Source organism: Hyla sarda, chromosome 1, assembly GCF_029499605.1.
Source record: "Hyla sarda isolate aHylSar1 chromosome 1, aHylSar1.hap1, whole genome shotgun sequence".
In the NCBI taxonomy this organism is placed as follows: domain Eukaryota; kingdom Metazoa; phylum Chordata; class Amphibia; order Anura; family Hylidae; genus Hyla; species Hyla sarda.
In genome coordinates this window covers 605,340,745-605,364,674 of record NC_079189.1, presented here as the reverse complement: position 1 = coordinate 605,364,674, position 23,930 = coordinate 605,340,745, and the positions used below count along the sequence as shown (strand labels likewise).

At 44.2% G+C, this 23,930-nt stretch overlaps 1 protein-coding gene across 2 annotated transcripts; it reads right to left on the bottom strand.

The window, feature by feature from the left end:
• Positions 1 to 1,247: 1,247 nt before the first annotated feature.
• On the bottom strand, positions 1,248 to 23,326 carry LOC130296832 (gastrula zinc finger protein XlCGF26.1-like). Of its 2 annotated transcripts, XM_056548833.1 has the most exons (5): positions 23,280 to 23,326; positions 8,949 to 9,088; positions 8,641 to 8,820; positions 3,278 to 3,707; positions 1,248 to 2,635 (listed from the first exon to the last, which is right to left on the bottom strand). In XM_056548833.1, exons 2-5 carry the CDS (start codon positions 9,024 to 9,026, stop codon positions 1,455 to 1,457), a joined length of 1,869 nt encoding a protein of 622 aa, XP_056404808.1. In that variant the 5' UTR covers positions 9,027 to 9,088; positions 23,280 to 23,326; the 3' UTR covers positions 1,248 to 1,454. The 2 variants fall into 2 exon arrangements, with proteins under 2 accessions (XP_056404808.1, XP_056404817.1); XM_056548842.1 differs by lacking the exon at positions 23,280 to 23,326 and having other exon boundaries at positions 3,290 to 3,707; positions 8,949 to 9,733.
• Between the last annotated feature and the right edge of the window lie 604 nt (positions 23,327 to 23,930).

Sequence of the window (23,930 nt, the reverse complement as noted above, 5' to 3'; positions counted from 1 at the left end):
TCTTTAACACTTTCCTATTCTGTGGCAACTGGTATATCTGATTATTATACTGGAATTTATCACAATGCGCTACAACAGTGGTGTCTGTCACAACAGGCTAAAAACTTACTGTGGGGGGGAAGGTATGGGGTGACACCATTTTCTACCGCACCGGGTGACACCAACCCTAGCAACGCCACTGCGTTTGGACATGATGCTGGAACATACACACACACACACACACACACACATACATACATACATACACACGTTGAGTTTTATATATATATATATTTATTATCATGTTGCATTTGGTAAAAAGGTTGAATCTGCAGTAGCCCACAAGGGGTGTACCAGTGCTGCTGGAATAGCGGGCGCGCTCCAAGTATACTGTAGGTGGGTAGACCTTCACATGTAGGGACTTAGTGGCCCCAAGTGACTCGGTCCCCCATTGACTGCCACTCTTTCTGTGTCTTGTTGAGGCAGGAGAGTGGGAGTTCTACAGTAGTAGGAGTTAAAGGGGTACTCCGCCCCTAGACATCTTATCCCCTATCTAAAGGATAGGGGATAAGTTGTCTGATCGCGGGGGTTCCGCCGCTGGGGACCCCCACAATCTCGTCTGCGACACTCCAGACATCCGGTGCACGGGGGCGGAGGCTTGTTACGTCATGCATTGAGGGGGCATGGCCGTGCCATCACGAGCCTCCGGCGCTGCACCTGATGCTCTAAACCTGATGCTCAGATCAGGTGACAGAGTCATATGACCTAGGTCACATGATGACGTCCTATAGTAGACAGCCGGGCAGGCGCAGTTGATTTTCTGCAAAAAAAAGACAAAGAGGGAGTGCAGCTCAATCTACCATCTACTCCGAGGTTAACTGGTAGGTCTGATAACCCCAAAAGACCCAGTAATCAACAAAAAGAAATATATAATAAGAAATAATTATATAACCAGTCCTCAAGAAGTAGTGAAAAGAAGTAGTGAAAAAAAAAGAAGAAAAGAATGAATAAAAAGAGGAAAGTACTAATACTTCCCTCTTTTTATTCATTCTTTTCTTCTTTTTTTTTTCACTACTTCTTTTCACTACTTCTTGAGGACTGGTTATATAATTATTTCTTATTATATATTTCTTTTTGCAGTTGATTTTCTCCCACGCCATCACGAATGTATAGAGTCCATAAGCGCTTTCCTCCTCATCATATGTTTATGTTTTGATAACACAGCAACATGCTATTCTAGATAATTAGTACAATTAATATAGACCAGGAATATTCAAGCCCTTTTTATTTTTTTATTTTAATACACATAATCATGCACTTTATTTAGAAGAAACACTATGTACTTTTGTATGAACTTTTGTCCGAGTAAAACATTTCCCACATTCTGCACACGGAAATGGTTTCTCTCTTGCGTGAATTATTTGATGTTCCTCAAGATTTGTTTTTCAAGTTAAACCTTTCCTGCATTTTGAGCATTAAAATGGCTTCTCCCCTGTGTGAGATTTTTTTTTATGATAACGAAGAATTGATTTCTGCGCAAAATATTTCCCACATTCAGAACATAAAAATGGCTTCTCTCCTGTGTGAATTCTATGATGTTTAACAAGATCTGATTTTCGGGTAAAACATTTCTCGCATTCTGAACATGAAAATAGCTTCTCCCCTGTGTGAATTTTTTGATGATAAAATAGATGTGATTTTTGACTAAAACATTTCTCACATTCTGGGCATGAAAATGGCTTCTCTCTTGTGTGAATTCTTTGATGCCTATTACGAATTGATTTCTGAGTAAAACATTTCCCACATTCTGAACATGAAAATGGCTTCTCTCCTGTGTGAATTTTTAGATGTTCAACGAGATTTGATTTTTGAATAAAACTTTTCTCACATTCCGGGCATGCAAATGGCTTCTCCCTTAAGTGAACTCTTCGATGTTTAACAAGAACTGATTTTGTAGTAAAGTATCTCTTGCATTCCGGGCATTGAAATGGCTTCTCTCCTGTGTGAGTTTTGCGATGTGCCACAAAATTTGATTTCACAGAAAAACACTTCCCACATTCTGGACATGAAAATGGCTTCTCTCCTGTGTGAATTCTTTTATGTCTAAAAAGAAATGAATTCATAGTAAAACATTTCCCACATTCTGAACATGAAAATGGCTTCTCTCCTGTGTGAGTTTTCTGATGTTCAGCAAGATTTGATTTTCGACTAAAACATTTTCCACATTCTTGGCATGGAAATGGCTTCTCCCCTGTGTGAGTTTTAAGATGTGCCATAAAATTTGATTTCATTTTAAAACATTTCCCACATTCCAGACATGAAAACTGCTTATCTCCTTTGTGAATTTTTTGATGATTTATAAGTTTTGATTTCAGATAAAAACATTTTCCACATTCTGAACATGAAAATGGCTTCTTTCCTATATGAGCTTTTTGATGTCCAACAACCCTTCTGTGGCTTTTATTTATCTTGACAGTCTGTGGTGGATCAGAAGACAGGACGGGTATAACAGGATGAGATGACAGATCTTGGCTGTGAAGGGCTGAGGGTGTATCTGGGATAATGGAATGTTCTTCATATGTATCTTGTGTGATATCATCATCTGCTTTATAATCTGAAGATATAAGATTCTCCTCTGATCTCCTGGTACAGTCATCTGCCAAGGATAACACAGATTTTATTATTTTTAAGAAATATAACCTTAAGAATGTTGCATATAAATATAGTAAGTCTTTTATGTGCATCTATATAAGGCACTATCAGAATTAGGACCTTTCTACAGGGAATCTGTCTGGTGTATTTGCTGCTCATGTCCGGGTATTTCATGTTCCTGGTGCTGATGGCGATACTCAAACTTATATAATCTCTTTATAATTTCTAAGTCAAGTGCCAAGGAGGCGGAGCTGAGCTTCTGAAATGCCACAGCACACCATTCCTGCTAGCTGCAAAGTATTTTGAGGTGCCCGTACATCAGCTCAGTATTCCTACTCCCTCATCCTATGCTGAAATTGCGCCAAAACCCCATGTGTTCCTCATACCTTTTCCTATAATAGTGCCGTTGCCAAGCTCCTAATGTTTGGTGAACCTCATTTTAGACAAAATTTTAGTCTGAAGAATTTCTGTATGCATTGTATTCCAGTTGTATTTTGCATTCATATTATTATTGCACATCATGTGTTATCATATACTGGGGTCATATTTTTGTCCATGTTAAGTAATTTCTGCTGTATAATCCTCCGTTCCATTAAAATACAGACAGGACACAGAACTGTCTCTGCATTTAGTTTTTACTACATACCTGTGCGGTTACCTGTAGGAATGTCCTCCTTATACTGCTCATCACCGCTCACATCTGTCTCTTCTTCTTCCTTTATGTCTGCAGCATTAATATTGATCAGATCTTTCCCTGTAGGAATGTCCTCCTTATACTGCTCATCACCGCTCACATCTGTTTCTTCTTCTCTTTCTTTTACCTTTATGTCTGTAGCATTATTATAGATCAGATCTTTCCCTGTAGGAATGTCCTCCTTATACTGTTCATCACCGCTCACATCTGTCTCTTCTTCTCTTTCTTTTACCTTTATGTCTGTAGCATTAATAGAGTTCAGATCTTTCTCTGTAGGAATGTCCTCCTTATACTGCTCATCACTGATCACATCTGTCTCTTCTTTTTTTACTCCTATTTCTGTATCTTTGCTATTGTTCAGATCTTCTCCCTGAATCATAAGCTGTGAAATAAATATTGTAAAAGTCATCACACAGTAGAAGTCACCTGGAATGTTTTATATGTGCAGGAGGAGTTATCTAAGCCCAGGTGCAGGTCTTCTAGATGGCCATAGATAATAGATATATTACATGATGGATTAATGACAATGTCCAGCAAAAACTATTTTATCCCCTATCCACAGAATAGCAGAGAAGTAGCTGATCTTGGGGGGTCCAACCGCTACGACCCCCAGAGATCTCCAGGAAGGGACCCCGGTTATCAGTGAGAAGTGTGTGCTTTAGATGGCACACGCTCCATTCATTTCTATGGGGGCTCCAGAGATGCTTGAGTGCTATATTCTTCGGCTCTCCCATAGAAACCATTAGAGCATGTACAGTCTATGGCACGTTCTCCTCACTGAGAGCTGGGGACCTGTTCCGGAGATCACGGGGGTCCCAGTTTTAGTAATGTGAGGGGCTGCTGATCCTCCATAATGACCTGATCCTTGTACCCTAACATATTTCCCATATGGAGATAGGAGGTCGAGATAGGAGGACAGGATAGGAGGTTGGGATAGGAGGTCGAGATAGGAGGACGGGATGGTCGGGGTAGGAGGTCAAGATAGGTCGAGATAGGAGGACGGGATAGGAGGACGGGATAGAAGGACGGGATAGAAGGTCGGGATAGGAGGTCGGGATAGGAGGTCGGGATAGGAGGTCGGGATAGGAGGTCGGGATAGGAGGTCGGGATAGGAGGTCAAGATAGGAGGACGGGATAGGAGGACGGGATAGGAGGACGGGATAGGAGGACGGGATAGGAGGACGGGATAGGAGGACGGGATAGGAGGACGGGATAGGAGGACGGGATAGGAGGACGGGATAGGAGGACGGGATAGGAGGACGGGATAGGAGGACGGGATAGGAGGACGGGATAGGAGGTCAAGATAGGAGGTCAAGATAGGAGGACGGGATAGGAGGACGGGATAGGAGGACGGGATAGGAGGACGGGATAGGAGGACGGGATAGGAGGACGGGATAGGAGGACGGGATAGGAGGACGGGATAGGAGGTCGGGATAGGAGGTCGGGATAGGAGGTCGGGATAGGAGGTCGGGATAGGAGGTCGGGATAGGAGGTCGGGATAGGAGGTCGGGATAGGAGGTCGGGATAGGAGGTCGGGATAGGAGGTCGGGATAGGAGGACTGTTGGCAGTACATAAGCAGCACGAGAAGGCGAGTTCCCCTGCGCGCAGACTCTGTAAAAGTCCTCAAAGGATGTCGATCTTCAATTCCATGAAACAGTAGATGTATGTCTTGGTGGACAAATAATGGATTGTTTCGCATAGGTGACTTTATTGATAGATTAGGTATCAAACCAATTGCCTACTTCCGCGCCTTCTATAAGCTACCCGAATTATTCCGCTACAATCAAATTGCTAATTTCTTGTCAGGTCTTAAGAAGACGGGGACAGATATAACTTACCGCACCTCTTATGAATCATTGTGCCTGAGAGCTTCCGACAGCCGGGGCATTATTTCTACTATCTATGATACCTTATTGTCTACCCCCACCAAATTGCCGTACATGATTGCCTGGGAGAAGGACCTGGGGAAGGAAACTGAATTGAAAGATTGGATCCTTAGTGCCTCTGTCAACTCCAAACTCTCCATTAACACATCCTTGCAGGAAGCGGGCTGGAAAGTGCTCCTTCAATGGTACTTGGTCCCTACTAGAATAGCTAAAATGTACCCCACAGCTTCTCCATTATGCTTCCGTAATTGCCAGCAGATGGGAACTACGTTTCATATTTGGTGGGCTTGCCCACGTGTAAAACGCTTTTGGATACGGGTCTATTATTTTATTTTGTCGGTAACAGGTGTGAACCTTGTGAAATCCCCGGAGCAAGCTCTACTAAATGCCCCAATCCCGAATATCTCAAAGGGACTATGCAAACTTATTTCCTACATCTTTCTAGCCGCTAAGATAGCCATGGCGACTAATTGGAAATCAAGTTCTATACAATTTCAGCTGATACGCCCCAAGTTAAATTGGATAATGGCTAATGACAAATTGACGAGCCTTTTAAATGATTCCCAACAGTCGTTTGAGGCTACCTGGCAACCTTGGGTGGACTATCTGGGTAATCCTTCTTGAAGTTTCTGTCTCTCTTCTTTTCTCCTCTTACCTTCCTTTCTTTTTCTCCTACTGGAACTATTCTCCCTCCCCTGTTTCGTTCCTTGTGCTGTTTCCCCTTGTGTGTCTGTCTTTGTATTGTTTAAAACCCGGTGTCACCGGGCTAATTTGTCTGATCATATACTGGTTGATTCAGGGAGCTTTGGCTCCTTCCAAAGGCTCATCTTGTGTCTCTTGTTCAAGTGGAGGAGCCTTCATAGGAATCCCTTAATGGGAAGCCACAACAGATTTGTGACTTTGCAATCCGAACCTTTCGGACTTAAGCTTAATATATTGCTAATTACTTGTTGAAGTTTACAATTCCTCACAGTTGGCATAATGTGTACTGCTGACGTTATATGTTTTGTATGCTTATTCATTTTTGATCACCTTAATAATAATAAAAACATTGAAACAGAAACAGCAGATGTAATGTTTTGGGTTGTTTGGATGCCCGTAGACTTTACCCAGAGTGGCCTCATTACTATAGGATCGTAAAAAGTAAATCTATGTTACCCCAAATTTAACGCGAGCAAAGCCGCGGGCAAAAGCTAGTTACTGTATCATATCCCAGCATTCCCAGCAGTGTCACCTCTCCCGTCATCACCAGACCCCTCCATTACTGTATAATGTCCCAGCAGTGTCACCTCTCCAGTCATCACCAGACCCCTCCATTACTGTATAATGTCCCAGCATTCCCAGCAGTGTCACCTCTCCAGTCATCACCAGACCCCTCCATTACTGTATAATGTCCCAGCATTCCCAGCAGTGTCACCTCTCCAGTCATCACCAGACCCCTCCATTACTGTATAATGTCCCAGCATTCCCAGCAGTGTCACCTCTAAAGTCATCACCAGACCCCTCCATTACTGTATAATGTCACTGTCACTGAACAAACACAATTGGCTAACAGGCAATTGCGTAAACTGGATCCTATCATAACCTAACTACACCAAAAGAAGAAGATACCAGTAAACTGATTTGGATACAAAAATAGTGGATAAACTTTATTAAAGTGCATTATAAAATCATACATAAAATACAAGGTACTAAACAGATGAAAGCTACAGAAAAAAGGTAGTGATACTAAATCCACAATGGTAGACAATACAGACGGCAGGGATACAGTCCACAGATGTCAAATTGCAACATGCCCATAAGTAGTAAAAATAAATAATATAACATACATATAATGGATGTATAAAGCTGGTATATGTCCTCAAAGGGGCTATGGGTAAAGTGCAAATAACAAATTGTAAGGCACCTAGCCCTATTCAGAGGTTAGTCAGCAGCATTAGATAACAGCGAAGATAAGAGCATGAAAGACAGCATAAAGTAGCAAATACCTGCCATACACCAAAAGGGGAGATCACTACCTGTACCCCAACGCGCGTTTCGCGTATGGGCTTCGTCGACGCCCCCTGACGAAGCCCATACGCGAAACGCGCGTTGGGGTACAGGTAGTGATCTCCCCTTTTGGTGTATGGCAGGTATTTGCTACTTTATGCTGTCTTTCATGCTCTTATCTTCGCTGTTATCTAATGCTGCTGACTAACCTCTGAATAGGGCTAGGTGCCTTACAATTTGTTATTTGCACTTTACCCATAGCCCCTTTGAGGACATATACCAGCTTTATACATCCATTATATGTATGTTATATTATTTATTTTTACTACTTATGGGCATGTTGCAATTTGACATCTGTGGACTGTATCCCTGCCGTCTGTATTGTCTACCATTGTGGATTTAGTATCACTACCTTTTTTCTGTAGCTTTCATCTGTTTAGTACCTTGTATTTTATGTATGATTTTATAATGCACTTTAATAAAGTTTATCCACTATTTTTGTATCCAAATCAGTTTACTGGTATCTTCTTCTTTTGGTGTAGTTACTGTATAATGTCCCAGCATTCCCAGCAGTGTCACCTCTCCAGTCATCACCAGACCCCTCCATTACTGTATAATGTCCCAGCATTCCCAGCAGTGTCACCTCTCCAGTCATCACCAGACCCCTCCATTACTGTATAATGTCCCAGCATTCCCAGCAGTGTCACCTCTCCAGTCATCACCAGACCCCTCCATTACTGTATAATGTCCCAGCAGTGTCACCTCTCCAGTCATCACCAGACCCCTCCATTACTGTATAATGTCCCAGCAGTGTCACCTCTCCAGTCATCACCAGACCCCTCCATTACTGTATAATGTCCCAGCATTCCCAGCAGTGTCACCTCTCCAGTCATCACCAGACCCCTCCATTACTGTATAATGTCCCAGCATTCCCAGCAGTGTCACCTCTTCAGTCATCACCAGACCCCTCCATTACTGTATAATGTCCCAGCAGTGTCACCTCTCCAGTCATCACCAGACCCCTCCATTACTGTATAATGTCCCAGCATTCCCAGCAGTGTCACCTCTCCAGTCATCACCAGATCCCTCCATTACTGTATAATGTCCCAGCAGTGTCACCTCTCCAGTCATCACCAGACCCCTCCATTACTGTATAATGTCCCAGCATTCCCAGCAGTGTCACCTCTCCAGTCATCACCAGACCCCTCCATTACTGTATAATGTCCCAGCATTCCCAGCAGTGTCACCTCTCCAGTCATCACCAGACCCCTCCATTACTGTATAATGTCCCAGCATTCCCAGCAGTGTCACCTCTCCAGTCATCACCAGACCCCTCCATTACTGTATAATGTCCCAGCATTCCCAGCAGTGTCACCTCTCCAGTCATCACCAGACCCCTCCATTACTGTATAATGTCCCAGCATTCCCAGCAGGGTCACCTCTCCAGTCAGCAGCTCCATCATCTTGTTGATGAGTTCTAGGATCTTCTGTTCATCCATTTCCTCGTGTATCAGGGAGTGAGGTGGGGGCCCCGGGATTGGGCTCAGGGTTCTTCCCCATCCTTCACACACAGGGGCCTGACAGCACCTACTAGAGGACTTCTTCACTACTGTGTAATCCTGTGTATGGAGAGACACATTAATATCACTACATACATTCCCAGAATCCCTCACCTCTCCAGTCATATCCATATGTGATTACATAGATAAGAATGAGGTCATGTGACATCACTCCCAGAATCCCTCACCTCTCCAGTAAGCCGGAAGAGTATCTGTAGGGTGAGGTCTATTATCCTGTCGGCCATCTTGTTCCTGTCTCTCTCCATGGTTGATCAGGAAACTTCTCTTATATAGAAGATATCAGCAGAGGATCCTGGGTTGGAGGAACCTGAAGGGAAGAAGAGGATCCAGTATAAAATCCCATATAAACACGATCTTAGGACTCAGGTCAGAGGAGAGATAAGATGGCGGACACCACATGGTCAGTATCGCCATACAGTCTAGGAAGGTGTTTGGTGGGGGAAGGGGTCTCAGATGTGGAGAGGAGAGGAGTTTCTAAGTAAACAGTGAAGGCCGGTTTGGGGGGCAGGTAAAGGGGGGAGGATATAAGGGACGGTCAGGTTGGGAGCAGATAGATCATAGTGAAGATCTTAACCCCTTCCCGCACCATGATGTAACTATACGCTGTAGTTCGGACTATCTTCCCACATGAGGACATACAGTTATGTGGCAGGAGAGGTGTCCATGGTATCAGGAGATGATGGCGGCTGTAATGTACAGATAACATCCCGATGCAATGGCCAGAACAAGATAATGGTCACATGGAGCCAATGGGTTACCAGGGCAACCTGGGGCCTAGCGAAGGATCCTAGACCTGCCATGGCTATATGCCAAATATATGGCTGAATAGATTGTATTATTGAAGAATCAGCAGATCACCGTATGAAGGGTCTTTGGATTTTTTTTAGTTTATGAAATTTTTTAGCATAACAGAGTTCTTTAACCCCTTAAGGACACAAACAGTTTCCTTTTTGCATTTTCGCTTTTTCCTCCTTGCCTTCTAAAATCCATAACTCTTATATTTCAATCCACATTTAAGGGCTTGTTTTTTGCGAGACCAATTGCACTTTGTAATGACACCTTTTATTCTACCATAAAATGTACGTCACAACCACAAAAAAATATTATTTTATTTGGAAAAAGAAAAGAAATCCACAATTTTGCCACTTTTGGGTTTCATTTTTACGCAGTGTATTCTACAGTAAAAATGAGTGCAATAAATGTTTATTAATGTCAATACGATTAAAATGATCCTCATGTTTACAGGCTTTACTATTATTTTACTACTTTAGAAAAATCGAACTTAACTAACACCATAAAGGGGTACTTCGCTGCTCAGCTGGAGCCGGCACCGGGAGCTCGTGACGTCATAGCCCCGCCCCCCTCATGCATTCACGCCACGTCCCCTCAATGGAAGTCTATGGGAGGGGGTGTGTTGGCTGTCACGCCCCATCCCATAGACTTGCATTGAGGGGCAGGGTGTAACGTCATGAGGGGCGGGGCTAGGGCGTCACAAGCTCCCGGCGCCTGCTCCAGCGTTCGGAGCAGCGGAGTACCCCTTTAAGTACCAAGGGCTGAGCACGCTTCAAACCCAGTGGGTCCCGATTGCTATCAACAGCCAGGACCCACGTTTAATTCCAGTCATTGATCGAAGTTGATTGCGGCATCTAAAAGGAAAGTGAAATGATCCCGGCAGCTCAGCGGAGCTGATCGGGACAATCACGGTAAAATCACGATGTCCAGATGAGCTGAGTGGACGGCGACCCTTACCTGCCTCCTCGCCGTCCGAATGGTGCTCCGAGGCTCTGGCCAGTCAAGGCAGGCTGGAGCAGCAAAGCACCAATAACACTGATCAATACTATGCTATGGCACAGCATTTAGAGATGAGCGAACTTACCGTAAATTCGATTCGTCACGAACTTCTCGGCAGTTGATGACTTTTCCTGCATAAATTAGTTCAGCTTTCAGGTGCTCCGGTGGGCTGGAAAAGGTGGATACAGTCCTAGGAAAGAGTCTTCTAGGACTGTATCCACCTTTTCCAGCCCACGGGAGCACCTGAAAACTGAACTAAATTTATGCAGGAAAAGTCATCAACTGCCGAGCCGAGAAGTTTGTGACGAATCGAATTTACTGTAAGTTCGCTCATCTCTAACAGCATTGAACAGTGTATGAAGTCAGAAGATTGCATGGTAAAGCTCCCTATGGGGACTATAAAAAAAAGTGTAAAAAATAAATAAAATAAAGTTAATAAAAAAGTTAATTAACCCCTTCCTAATAAAAGTTTGAATCCACCTCCCTTTTCCCATTTTTTAAATAAAAAAAATAAACATCATATGTGGTATCGCCGCATGCATAGATGTCCGAACTTTTAAAATACAATGTTAGCTAAACCGCAAGGTTGATGGCGTATATGTAAAAAAAAAGTCAATTGCGAATTTTTTGAAAGAAAGAAAGAGCAATAAAAAATCCCATGATTGAAATAAAAATGGCACTGATAAAAGCTACAGATCACAGCGCAAAAAATGACCCTCATACATCCCTCTATGCAGAAAAAAAAACTTTTATGGGGTCAGAAGATGACAATTTTAAACATACTAATTTTGGTGCATGTAGTAAAGATTTTTTTTAAAACAGTAAAATAAAATAAAACCTATATAAATTAGGTATCCTTGTAACCATATGGACCTACAGAATAAAGATAATGGACCTAAAGTATAAAGATCATTTTACCGAAAAAGTGCACTGCGTAGAAACAGAAGCCCCCAAAAGTAACAAAATAACTTTTTTTTCAATTTTACCCCACAAATATATATTTTTTTGTTTTGCCATAGATTTTGTTACCAAATTATTGATGTAATTACAAAGTACAATTGGTGACGCAAAAAACAAGCCCTTATATGGGTTTGTAGGTGAAAAATTGAAAGAGAAATAATTTTTAGAAGGTGAGGATTAAAAAAATGAAAATGCAAAAGCAAAAATTGGCCAGGTCCTTATGAAGTTAAACAAAATTAATGCCCCCGGGTGCTGATAGCAGATGGGACCTGCCGTGTATGATGTGTATGAGAACCCAACAGGACGTAAATAAAGTATAAACAGTAAATTACCTAGTGGAGAGGGTGAGAGAGTGTAAGACCAGACCGCCGTGGCCCAACGTTTCACCAAGATAGGCTTCTTTCGGGACGCCCCGGAAGAAGCCTATTTTGGTGAAACGTTGGGCCACGGCGGTCTGGTCTTACACTCTCTCACCCTCTTCACTAGGTAATTTACTGTTTATACTTTATTTACGTCCTGTTGGGTTCTGAGTTCTAGCCTGCATATACGTTTTACGGGTGAAATCCACTTATTTTCTATGCACCTTATGGGGCTATTAATCGGGATTTAACCCCTTCCCGGCTTATTGATTTATTTACTTTGGGCATTTTGCTGTATTTCCCCATTACCCATCTATCTTTGTACCTGCAGCATAGTATACATGAATCTGATGTACCCTGACCAGTCCCCCCCCCCCCTTCCTGCCCTTGTGGATCTGGAGTTGTATCTCTAATTTTATGTGCTTTAAGTGTTTGTCCTATTTTTGTGCATTTTGTACTAATAAAGCTTGATGAGTTTTTGATACTTTGGTCTTCATACGCTCTTCCTTTTGAATTATCAGTCAATTCTGACAGTGTGGTGGAAGATGTTCATATAGGCTGGCATGGATGTGGATTGAAGGGTTGTAACAATAAAGAGAAGCCAACATAAAATGAATATCAGACAAAAAGGTATAATAGTAGGCATGTATAGATTATTTAAAATATTGTTATAACAACCCACACTTTACAACTCCACAAGTCTATTCTCACACAATGGATATCTGTATCAGCCTCAATCTTATGCCACCTATATTGTCAGGGATTAATGCTATAGCGCTTAACTCAGTAACGGTCACCAGTATATATGTCCGGCATGCAAAAAATATGTATGTGGGTGAAAGAAAGTGCATGACCTGGGACCCCATTATAGAAGCTGCAAAATAATGAACAAAATAACATTGGGAAGGATAATCCAAAAAACTAAATGAAGGCATATTATAAAAAGGCTGCAAAAGAAAAGCCTTCATTCAAGCCCAACGGTGATTGACTGTGCAATCGCCAGATCCATCTCGCCTCCTCTTAAAAAACAAGACAGTGGGAACATATCATTGCGGACATTGTAGTTTTTGCCGGTACATACATAAAACTAAAGAAATCGTGAATCCGGTTGACAACTGTATTAATCAAATAAGACAGTTTATTAATTGTGGATCACACAATGTCATATATGTTGCCCAGTGTACCTGCCCCAAACTATTTGTGGGAAAAACGACTCAAGAATTAGGGAGAAGAATCTCAACATTTGAGCAACATCACAACGGCTAAGGACACACCATTGGCGAGACATATGTTGGCAACCCATAATGGGAGATTGGAGGAGCTTAAGTTTTCTGGGTTGTGTCCATTACAACAAGGACCGAGGAAAGGAAACATCGATACTCGCCTACTACAAGAGGAGGCGAGATGGATCTGGCGATTGCAGAAATTGCTCCATACAAGTCTTTCCTTATATATAGGTCAATGCATGAGTCCAAAAGGTAAATTTTTTCTCTAAGTGCTAGCGCATGCGCAGGTTTCCAGCGCATCCGCAATAGATCGGACAGTGCTGATGGAAACTAAGACTGTGAAAGCCAGCATTAGACATGCGCGGCGCAACGCTACGATGTAGCAAGTAAACACAGGCGCTTCTAGATGACGGGGCATGACGCGTAGGTGACGCGATAATGACGGGCTCCCGGACATGACATCTCCCGACTGTGATTGGTAAGTAGGTCACTCACACAGATGGTTTTAAGTATGGGTGAGATTCTATTGGTGATCTGGATAAAAATAAATATAAAAGTGAACTCCATTGGAGAAGGAACCTGGGCACACAATGATGACAAGGGGAGAGTGGTTTATAAATACCCCCTCTGCCATTGCCACCATTGCCTCTTGAGAAAGCCGCGGGTAGCGGCGAAACATGTAGAGGCGGCAATAGTGTTTTGATTTTAAGTGGTACCAGTGTGTTACCCTCTATACAATTAGCCACTGCAGTGCTATTTTTGGAGAAATAGTGGAGACTATTCTCTTGACCTTAATGTTATAAGTACTAGGTACACCTGGTATCAGTTTTAAAGTGTTACTTTTGGGACATTTTATTAGTACTCAATGAAAGTTACTTTTTAGGGGGTAAGCAATAGGTTTTTTTTTACCCCGGGCTTAGGCCCTGGGGTTTAGTGCATTATTATATGGCTTGAGGACTTGATCAGAGAGATCAAGCCCCCCATATACCGATTGTAGTCCAGAATACAATCAGGCCTGAGGACCGGTCTTGCGGTATCTCGCACAAGGACAGCCATTCCCATGAATTGTGGTGAGTATAAGGACATCCCTCTTGTCCTTATACCAGACCAGCAACAGGTTTTCATGGGTAAGGGCACGGAACTCACCCCGGGGGATAGGAATTTGGAGGGGATGGGGCGGAAGACCTCTTTGATTCTTCCGGACTGTCCCACAAGTGAGCCTGAATCTGGCGGCCAGGGATGTGAAGAGAGGGATACTAGTATAAAAGTTATCCACGTAAAAGGTGGTAACCTTTATCTTGCAATGGGTGCAAAAGGCCCTAAACGATTTTTCCGCTAACACCCAGAGCAGGGGGACATTCTGGGGGTTCAATACGGGAATTTCGTCCCTCTTAACCCATTTGCGGCAAATCTGCGGCGATCGCTGATATGTGGGGGTCTTAGGACCCCCTCGGCGATGTGCTGGGATGCCTGCTGAATGATTTCAGCAGGCATCCCGGTCTGGTCCCGGGACCTTAAGGACTCAGGATGCAGGGCGTATGCATACGCCTTGACTCCTGAAGAGGTTAAGTTACTCACCACTCCAGCAGGCATTCCCCCACATGTCGGGACGGCGGCGGAATGAGCTCCTCTATGGACCTGCTCACTGCTGACAATGACGTGAGGTCACGTCACAGTGGGACGTGACCTCAGCTCTTCTCCCAGGCAGCCACTGTGGTTCTTTTAAAGCGTACCCGTCAGATCCAACAAAAAAAACATTTTTTTATATATCACTCAGTAGCTAATCCTGACCATGTACATCTATCTATATTTTTATGTGTCTAGCACCGTTTTTTTTTTTTTATTACACTTTTAATTTAGCTCACTAGTCTGAATTCCTCTCAAAGGGAGGGGGCGTGGCCTCACTGTGCTGGTCTCCGCCCCCTCCCTCAGTATGCTGTCTGCTCACATCTCCCCTAGCATTAGCAAAACTACAACTCCCAGCTTGTCCTCACTGACAGTAGCGGGACACAAGCTGACAGTGGGAGGATTTTTCCTCCAGCTTTGAGCCCTGCGCTCACTGCTGTCAATCAAGGAAGTGTGTCCATGACATAGGTGATGACTCATGGACACAACAGGACTAGTATGTGTCCAAGCAGACAGGGGGGGGGGGGGGGCAGTTGTTTGACTGGCTGTTTCAGTATGAAATACTGAAAATGTTCTAATGAAAGCAATTGCAGAACCTATTGGTTATACATGCTTTACAACATATCAAAAGGTTTTGTATCTGACAGTGCCCATTTAAAGTGCCACAGTGGCTGCCGCTGAGGACGTTCAGGGCTCGCAGCTCCAACACAGTGTCTGCTGCGGGCCCTCTCCCCTCCGCATCAACGGCTGCAGCTCCCCATGTGATCGGCGGCAGCACTTTACTGCCAGAGATTTAATTTCCCTATTATAACGGTGCTATAATGGAGTAATTAAATCTTGGGCAGCAAAGTACCGCCCCTGACAGCGTGCCGCCTGGGACAAAGGACCCACCAGGACCCAATTTAGGACCGGCCCTGGATGGTGCACTTTCAGAGGATACAACGCCTCTTAGTGGGGTACTCCGGTGGAAAACATTTTTTTTTAAATCAACTGGTGCCAGAAAGTAAAACAGATTTGTAAATTACTTCTATATAAAAATCTTAATTATTCCAATACTTATCAGCTGCAGTATGCTCTAGCGAAAGTTCTTTTCTTTTTAAATTCCTTTCTGTCTGACACCTCTGTCCATGTCAGGAACTGTCCAGAGCACTGGACAGTTCCTGACATGGACAGAGGTGTAAGCAGAGAGCACTGTGGTCACAATGGAAAGAACTACACAACTTTCTCTGGAGCATACAGCAGCTGATACGTACTGGAAGGATTAAGATTTTTTAATAAACTGCTCAAAAAAATAAAGGGAACACTAAGATAACACATCCTAGATCTGAATGAATAAACTAATCGTATGAAATACTTTCGTCTTTACATAGTTGAATGTGCTGACAAGAAAATCACACAAAAATTATCAATGGAAATCAAATTTATCAACCCTTGGAGGTCTGGATATGGAGTCACACTCAAAATCAAAGTGGAAAACCTCACTACAGGCTGATCCAACTTTATGTAATGTCCTTAATACACGTCACAATGAGGCTCAGTAGTGTGTGTGACCTCCACGTGCCCGTATGACCTCCCTACAGTGCCTGGGCATGGTCCTGATGAGGTGGTGGATGGTCTCCTGAGGGATGTTCTCCCAGACCTGGACTAAAGCATCCACCAACTCCTGGACAGTCTGTGGTGGATGGAGCGAGACATGATGTCCCAGATGTGCTCAATCGGATTCAGGTCTGGGGAACGGGCGGGCCAGTCCATAGCATCAATGCCTTCCTCTTGCAGGAACTGCTGACACCCTCCAGCCACATGAGGTCAAGCATTGTCTTGCATTAGGAGGAGCCCAGGGCCAACCGCACCAGCATATGGTCTCACAAGGGGTCTGAGGATCTCATCTCAGTACCTAATGGCAGTCAGGCTACCTCTGGCAAGCACATGGAGGGCTATGCGGCCCCCCAAAGAAATGCCACCCCACACCATTACTGACCAACCGCCAAACCTGTCATGCTGGAGGATGTTGCAGGCAGCAGAACCTTCTCCACGGCGTCTCCAGACTGTCACGTCTGTCACGTGCTCAGTGTGAACCTGCTTTCATATGTGAGAGCACAGGGCGCCAGTGGTGAATTTGCTAATCTTGGTGTTCTCTGGCAAATGCCAAACGTTCTACATGGTGTTGGGCTGTAAGCACAACCCCCACCTGTGGGCGTCGATCCCTCATACCACCCTCAAGGAGTCTGTTTCTGACCGTTTGAGTGGACACATGCACATTTGCTGCCTGAGGGGGTTATTTTGCAGGGCTCTGACAGTGCTCCTCCTGCTACTCCTTGCACAAAGACGGAGGTGGCGGTCCTGCTGCTGGGTTGTTGCCCTCCTACGGCCTCCTCCACGTCTCCTGATGTATGGTAGCGCCAAGGAAATTCTTTTCTTTTTGGATTTCTTTTCTGTCACGGCCACAGTGCTGACATCTCTGTCCATGTCAGTAACTGTCTAGAGCAGGATCAGCAAACATATGCTGCTTTAGACAATTCCTAAAATAAACAGAAGTGGCAGCAGAGAGCACTGTAGTACTGTGACAGAAAAGAAATCCAAAAAGAAAAGAATTTCCTCTGTAGTATACAGCAGCCACAATGTTGTCCCTTTCTGAGGCTAATAACTTATCGCAGCTGTTCTCTGGTACTCCTTTATAGGTTGGGTCTCAGGCCTGATTCTACTTGCCCAAGGTGTAGCCAGGTGGGAGCCCATATTTATATGGTGTGGCAATGCACAATCCTGGTTCCTTTCTGGAGGAGGAGGGGTGCTCTCTCTCATCAGTAAGATATGAGATACTGGAGCCACTGGAGGTTAAAGGGGTTCTCCACTGCCCTGCCTTCCGGAGCTCCGCTCACAGCGTCCAGAAGTTTATTACTCCAAACGCTGTGTGTGGGCTTCCGTGTTTGAGGTCGCCCCCTCGTGACATCACACCCGCCCCCTCAACGAAAGTCTATGGGAAGGGGGCGCGACCGCTGCCATGCCCCCTTCCTATAGACTTTCGTTGAGAGGGCGGGCGTAACGTCACAAGGGGGCGGCCTTGAACACGGAAGCCCACACACAGAGTTAGGAGTAATAAACTTCTGGACGCTGTGAGCGGAGCTCCGGAAGGGAGGGCAGTGGAGAACCCCTTTAACCTCCAGTGGCACCAGTATCTCATATCTTACTGATGAGAGAGAGCACCCCTCCCCCCTCCAGAAAGGAACCAGGATTGTGCATTGCCACACCATATAAAAATGGGCTCCCACCTGGCTACACCTTGGGCAAGTAGAATCAGGCCTGAGACCCAACCTATAAAGGAGTACCAGAGAACAGCTGCGATAAGTTATTAGCCTCAGAAAGGGACAACATTGTGGCTGCTGTATACTACAGAGTCACAGTACTACAGAGGCCAGAACCACAATAACCAGTAACTCCAGAGAGCGGAACCACAATAACCAGTAACTCCAGAGAGCGGAACCACAATAACCAGTAACTCCAGAGAGCGGAACCACAATAACCAGTAACTCCAGAGAGCGGAACCACAATAACCAGTAACTCCAGAGAGCGGAACCACAATAACCAGTAACTCCAGAGACCGGAACCACAATAACCAGTAACTACAGAGACCGGAACCACAATAACCAGTAACTACAGAGACCGGAACCACAATAATCAGTAACTACAGAGACCAGAACCACAATAACCAGTAACTACAGAGACCAGAACCACAATAACAAGTAACTACAGAGAGCGGAACCACAATAACCAGTAACTACAGAGAGCGGAACCACAATAACCAGTAACTACAGAGAGCGGAACCACAATAACCAGTAACTACAGAGAGCGGAACCACAATAACCAGTAACTACAGAGAGCGGAACCACAATAACCAGTAACTACAGAGAGCGGAACCACAATAACCAGTAACTACAGAGACCGGAACCACAATAACCAGTAACTACAGAGACCGGAACCATAATAACCAGTAACTACAGAGACCAAAACCACAATAACCAGTAACTACAGAGAGCGGAACCACAATAACCAGTAACTACAGAGAGCGGAACCACAATAACCAGTAACTACAGAGACCGGAACCACAATAACCAGTAACTACAGAGACCGGAACCACAATAACCAGTAACTACAGAGACCAGAACCACAATAACCAGTAACTACAGAGAGCGGAACCACAATAACCAGTAACTACAGAGAGCGGAACCACAATAACCAGTAACTACAGAGAGCGGAACCACAATAACCAGTAACTACAGAGACCGGAACCACAATAACCAGTATCTACAGAGACCGGAACCACAATAACCAGTAACTACAGAGACGGGAACCACAATAACCAGTAACTACAGAGACGGGAACCACAATAACCAGTAACTACAGAGACGGGAACCACAATAACCAGTAATTACAGAGACGGGAACCACAATAACCAGTAACTACAGAGACCAGAACCGCAATAACCAGTAACTACAGAGACCAGAACCGCAATAACCAGTAACTACAGAGACCAGAACCACAATAACCAGTAACTACAGAGACCGGAACCACAATAACCAGTAACTACAGAGACCAAAACCACAATAACCAGTAACTACAGAGACCAGAACCATAATAACCAGTAACTACAGAGACCAGAACCACAATAACCAGTAACTACAGAGACGGGAACCACAATAACCAGTAACTACAGAGACGGGAACCACAATAACCAGTAACTACAGAGACCGGAACCACAATAACCAGTAATTACAGAGACCAGAACCATAATAACCAGTAACTACAGAGACGGGAACCACAATAACCAGTAACTACAGAGACGGGAACCACAATAACCAGTAACTACAGAGACGGGAACCACAATAACCAGTAACTACAGAGACCGGAACCACAATAACCAGTAATTACAGAGACCAGAACCACAATAACCAGTAACTACAGAGACCGGAACCGCAATAACCAGTAACTACAGAGACCAGAACCGCAATAACCAGTAACTACAGAGACCAGAACCATAATAACCAGTAACTACAGAGACCGGAACCACAATAACCAGTAACTACAGAGACCAAAACCACAATAACCAGTAACTACAGAGACCAGAACCATAATAACCAGTAACTACAGAGACCAGAACCACAATAACCAGTAACTACAGAGACCGGAACCACAATAATCAGTAACTACAGAGACGGGAACCACAATAACCAGTAACTACAGAGACCGGAACCACAATAACCAGTAATTACAGAGACCAGAACCATAATAACCAGTAACTACAGAGACGGGAACCACAATAACCAGTAACTACAGAGACGGGAACCACAATAACCAGTAACTACAGAGACGGGAACCACAATAACCAGTAACTACAGAGACCGGAACCACAATAACCAGTAATTACAGAGACCAGAACCACAATAACCAGTAACTACAGAGACCGGAACCGCAATAACCAGTAACTACAGAGACCGGAACCACAATAACCAGTAACTACAGGAACCACAATAACCAGTAACTACAGAGACCGGAACCGCAATAACCAGTAACTACAGAGACCGGAACCACAATAACCAGTAACTACAGAGACCAGAACCGCAATAACCAGTAACTACAGAGACCAGAACCACAATAACCAGTAACTACAGAGACCAGAATCACAATAACCAGTAACTACAGAGGACGGAACCATAATAACCAGTAACTACAGAGACCAAAACCACAATAACCAGTAACTACAGAGACCGGAACCACAATAACCAGTAACTACAGAGACCGGAACCGCAATAACCAGTAACTACAGAGACCGGAACCACAATAACCAGTAACTACAGGAACCACAATAACCAGTAACTACAGAGACCGGAACCACAATAACCAGTAACTACAGAGAGCGGAACCACAATAACCAGTAACTACAGAGACCGGAACCACAATAACCAGTAACTACAGAGACCAGAACCACAATAACCAGTAACTACAGAGGACGGAACCATAATAACCAGTAACTACAGAAAGCGGAACCACAATAACCAGTAACTACAGAAAGCGGAACCACAATAACCAGTAACTACAGAGAGCGGAACCACAATAACCAGTAACTACAAAGAGCGGAACCCCAATAACCAGTAACTACAGAGAGCAGAACCATAATAACCAGTAACTACAGAGAGCGGAACCACAATAACCAGTAACTACAGAGAGCGGAACCACAATAACCAGTAACTACAGAGAGCGGAACCCCAATAACCAGTAACTACAGAGACCGGAACCACAATAACCAGTAACTACAGAGACCAGAACCATAATAACCAGTAACTATAGAGACCAGAACCACAATAACCAGTAACTACAGAGACCGGAACCACAATAACCAGTAACTTCAGAGACCGGAACCACAATAACCAGTAACTACAGAGACCGGAACCGCGATAACCAGTAACTACAGAGACCGGAACCGCGATAACCAGTAACTACAGAGACCGGAACCGCGATAACCAGTAACTACAGAGACCGGAACCGCGATAACCAGTAACTACAGAGACCGGAACCACAATAACCAGTAACTACAGAGACCGGAACCACAATAACCAGTAACTACAGAGACCGGAACCACAATAACCAGTAACTACAGAGACCGGAACCGCAATAACCAGTAACTACAGAGACCGGAACCGCAATAACCAGTAACTACAGAGACCGGAACCGCAATAACCAGTAACTACAGAGACCGGAACCACAATAACCAGTAACTACAGAGAGCGGAACCACAATAACCAGTAACTACAGAGAGCGGAACCACAATAACCAGTAACTACAGAGAGCGGAACCACAATAACCAGTAACTACAGAGAGCGGAACCACAATAACCAGTAACTACAGAGAGCGGAACCACAATAACCAGTAACTACAGAGAGCGGAACCACAATAACCAGTAACTACAGAGACCGGAACCACAATAGCCAGTAACTACAGAGACCGGAACCATAATAACCAGTAACTACAGAGACCAAAACCACAATAACCAGTAACTACAGAGAGCGGAACCACAATAACCAGTAACTACAGAGAGCGGAACCACAATAACCAGTAACTACAGAGACCGGAACCACAATAACCAGTAACTACAGAGACCGGAACCACAATAACCAGTAACTACAGAGACCAGAACCACAATAACCAGTAACTACAGAGAGCGGAACCACAATAACCAGTAACTACAGAGAGCGGAACCACAATAACCAGTAACTACAGAGAGCGGAACCACAATAACCAGTAACTACAGAGACCGGAACCACAATAACCAGTATCTACAGAGACCGGAACCACAATAACAAGTAACTACAGAGACGGGAACCACAATAACCAGTAACTACAGAGACGGGAACCACAATAACCAGTAATTACAGAGACGGGAACCACAATAACCAGTAACTACAGAGACCAGAACCGCAATAACCAGTAACTACAGAGACCAGAACCGCAATAACCAGTAACTACAGAGACCGGAACCACAATAACCAGTAACTACAGAGACCAAAACCACAATAACCAGTAACTACAGAGACCAGAACCATAATAACCAGTAACTACAGAGACCAGAACCACAATAACCAGTAACTACAGAGACGGGAACCACAATAACCAGTAACTACAGAGACGGGAACCACAATAACCAGTAACTACAGAGACCGGAACCACAATAACCAGTAATTACAGAGACCAGAACCATAATAACCAGTAACTACAGAGACGGGAACCACAATAACCAGTAACTACAGAGACGGGAACCACAATAACCAGTAACTACAGAGACGGGAACCACAATAACCAGTAACTACAGAGACCGGAACCACAATAACCAGTAACTACAGAGACCGGAACCACAATAACCAGTAACTACAGAGACCAGAACCACAATAACCAGTAACTACAGAGACCAGAACCACAATAACCAGTAACTACAGAGACCGGAACCACAATAACCAGTATAACTACAGAGAACAAAACCACAATAACCAGTAATTACAGAGACCAGAACCACAATAACCAGTAACTACAGAGACCGGAACCGCAATAACCAGTAACTACAGAGAGCGGAACCACAATAACCAGTAACTACAGAGACCAGAACCATAATAACCAGTAACTACAGAGACCGGAACCACAATAACCAGTAACTACAGAGACCAAAACCACAATAACCAGTAACTACAGAGAGCGGAACCACAATAACCAGTAACTACAGAGAGCGGAACCACAATAACCAGTAACTACAGAGACCGGAACCACAATAACCAGTAACTACAGAGACCGGAACCACAATAACCAGTAATTACAGAGACCAGAACCATAATAACCAGTAACTACAGAGACCGGAACCACAATAACCAGTAACTACAGAGACCGGAACCACAATAACCAGTAACTACAGAGACCGGAACCACAATAACCAGTAACTACAGAGAGCGGAACCACAATAACCAGTAAGAGGGGAACAACTTAAAACCCACACACATACCTTTACCTGTGGCTTCTTTGTCGTTACAGGACCTGCGATGATGTCACCGTCATGTGATCAGTCACATGAGAGAGGAGGAGTCACATGATCAGGGGCTGCTGCTCTAGGCTCATCTGCTCAGTGTATGCAGGACTCTGCTGTGCTGGTTGTGATCGCTGCTGGATGAGCTGAAGTTATGTGTATGCAGCAGAGCTGTGTGTGTGTGATGTGCGTGGTGCAGAGCTGTGTATGTGTGTGTTATATATGTCTGCAGCAGAGCTGTGTGTAATGTACATGTAGCTGAGCTGTATGTGTACACAGTAGAGCTGTATATGTGTAATGTACATGTAGCTGAGCTGTATGTGTACACAGTAGTGCTGTATATGTGTAATGTGCATGTAGCTGAGCTGTATGTGTACACAGTAGAGCTGTATGTGTGTAATGTACATGTAGCTGAGCTGTATGTGTACACAGTAGAGCTGTATATGTGTAATGTACATGTAGCTGAGCTGTATGTGTACACAGTAGAGCTGTATATGTGTAATGTACATGTAGCTGAGCTGTATGTGTACACAGTAGAGCTGTATATGTGTAATGTACATGTAGCTGAGCTGTATGTGTACACAGTAGAGCTGTATATGTGTAATGTACATGTAGCTGAGCTGTATGTGA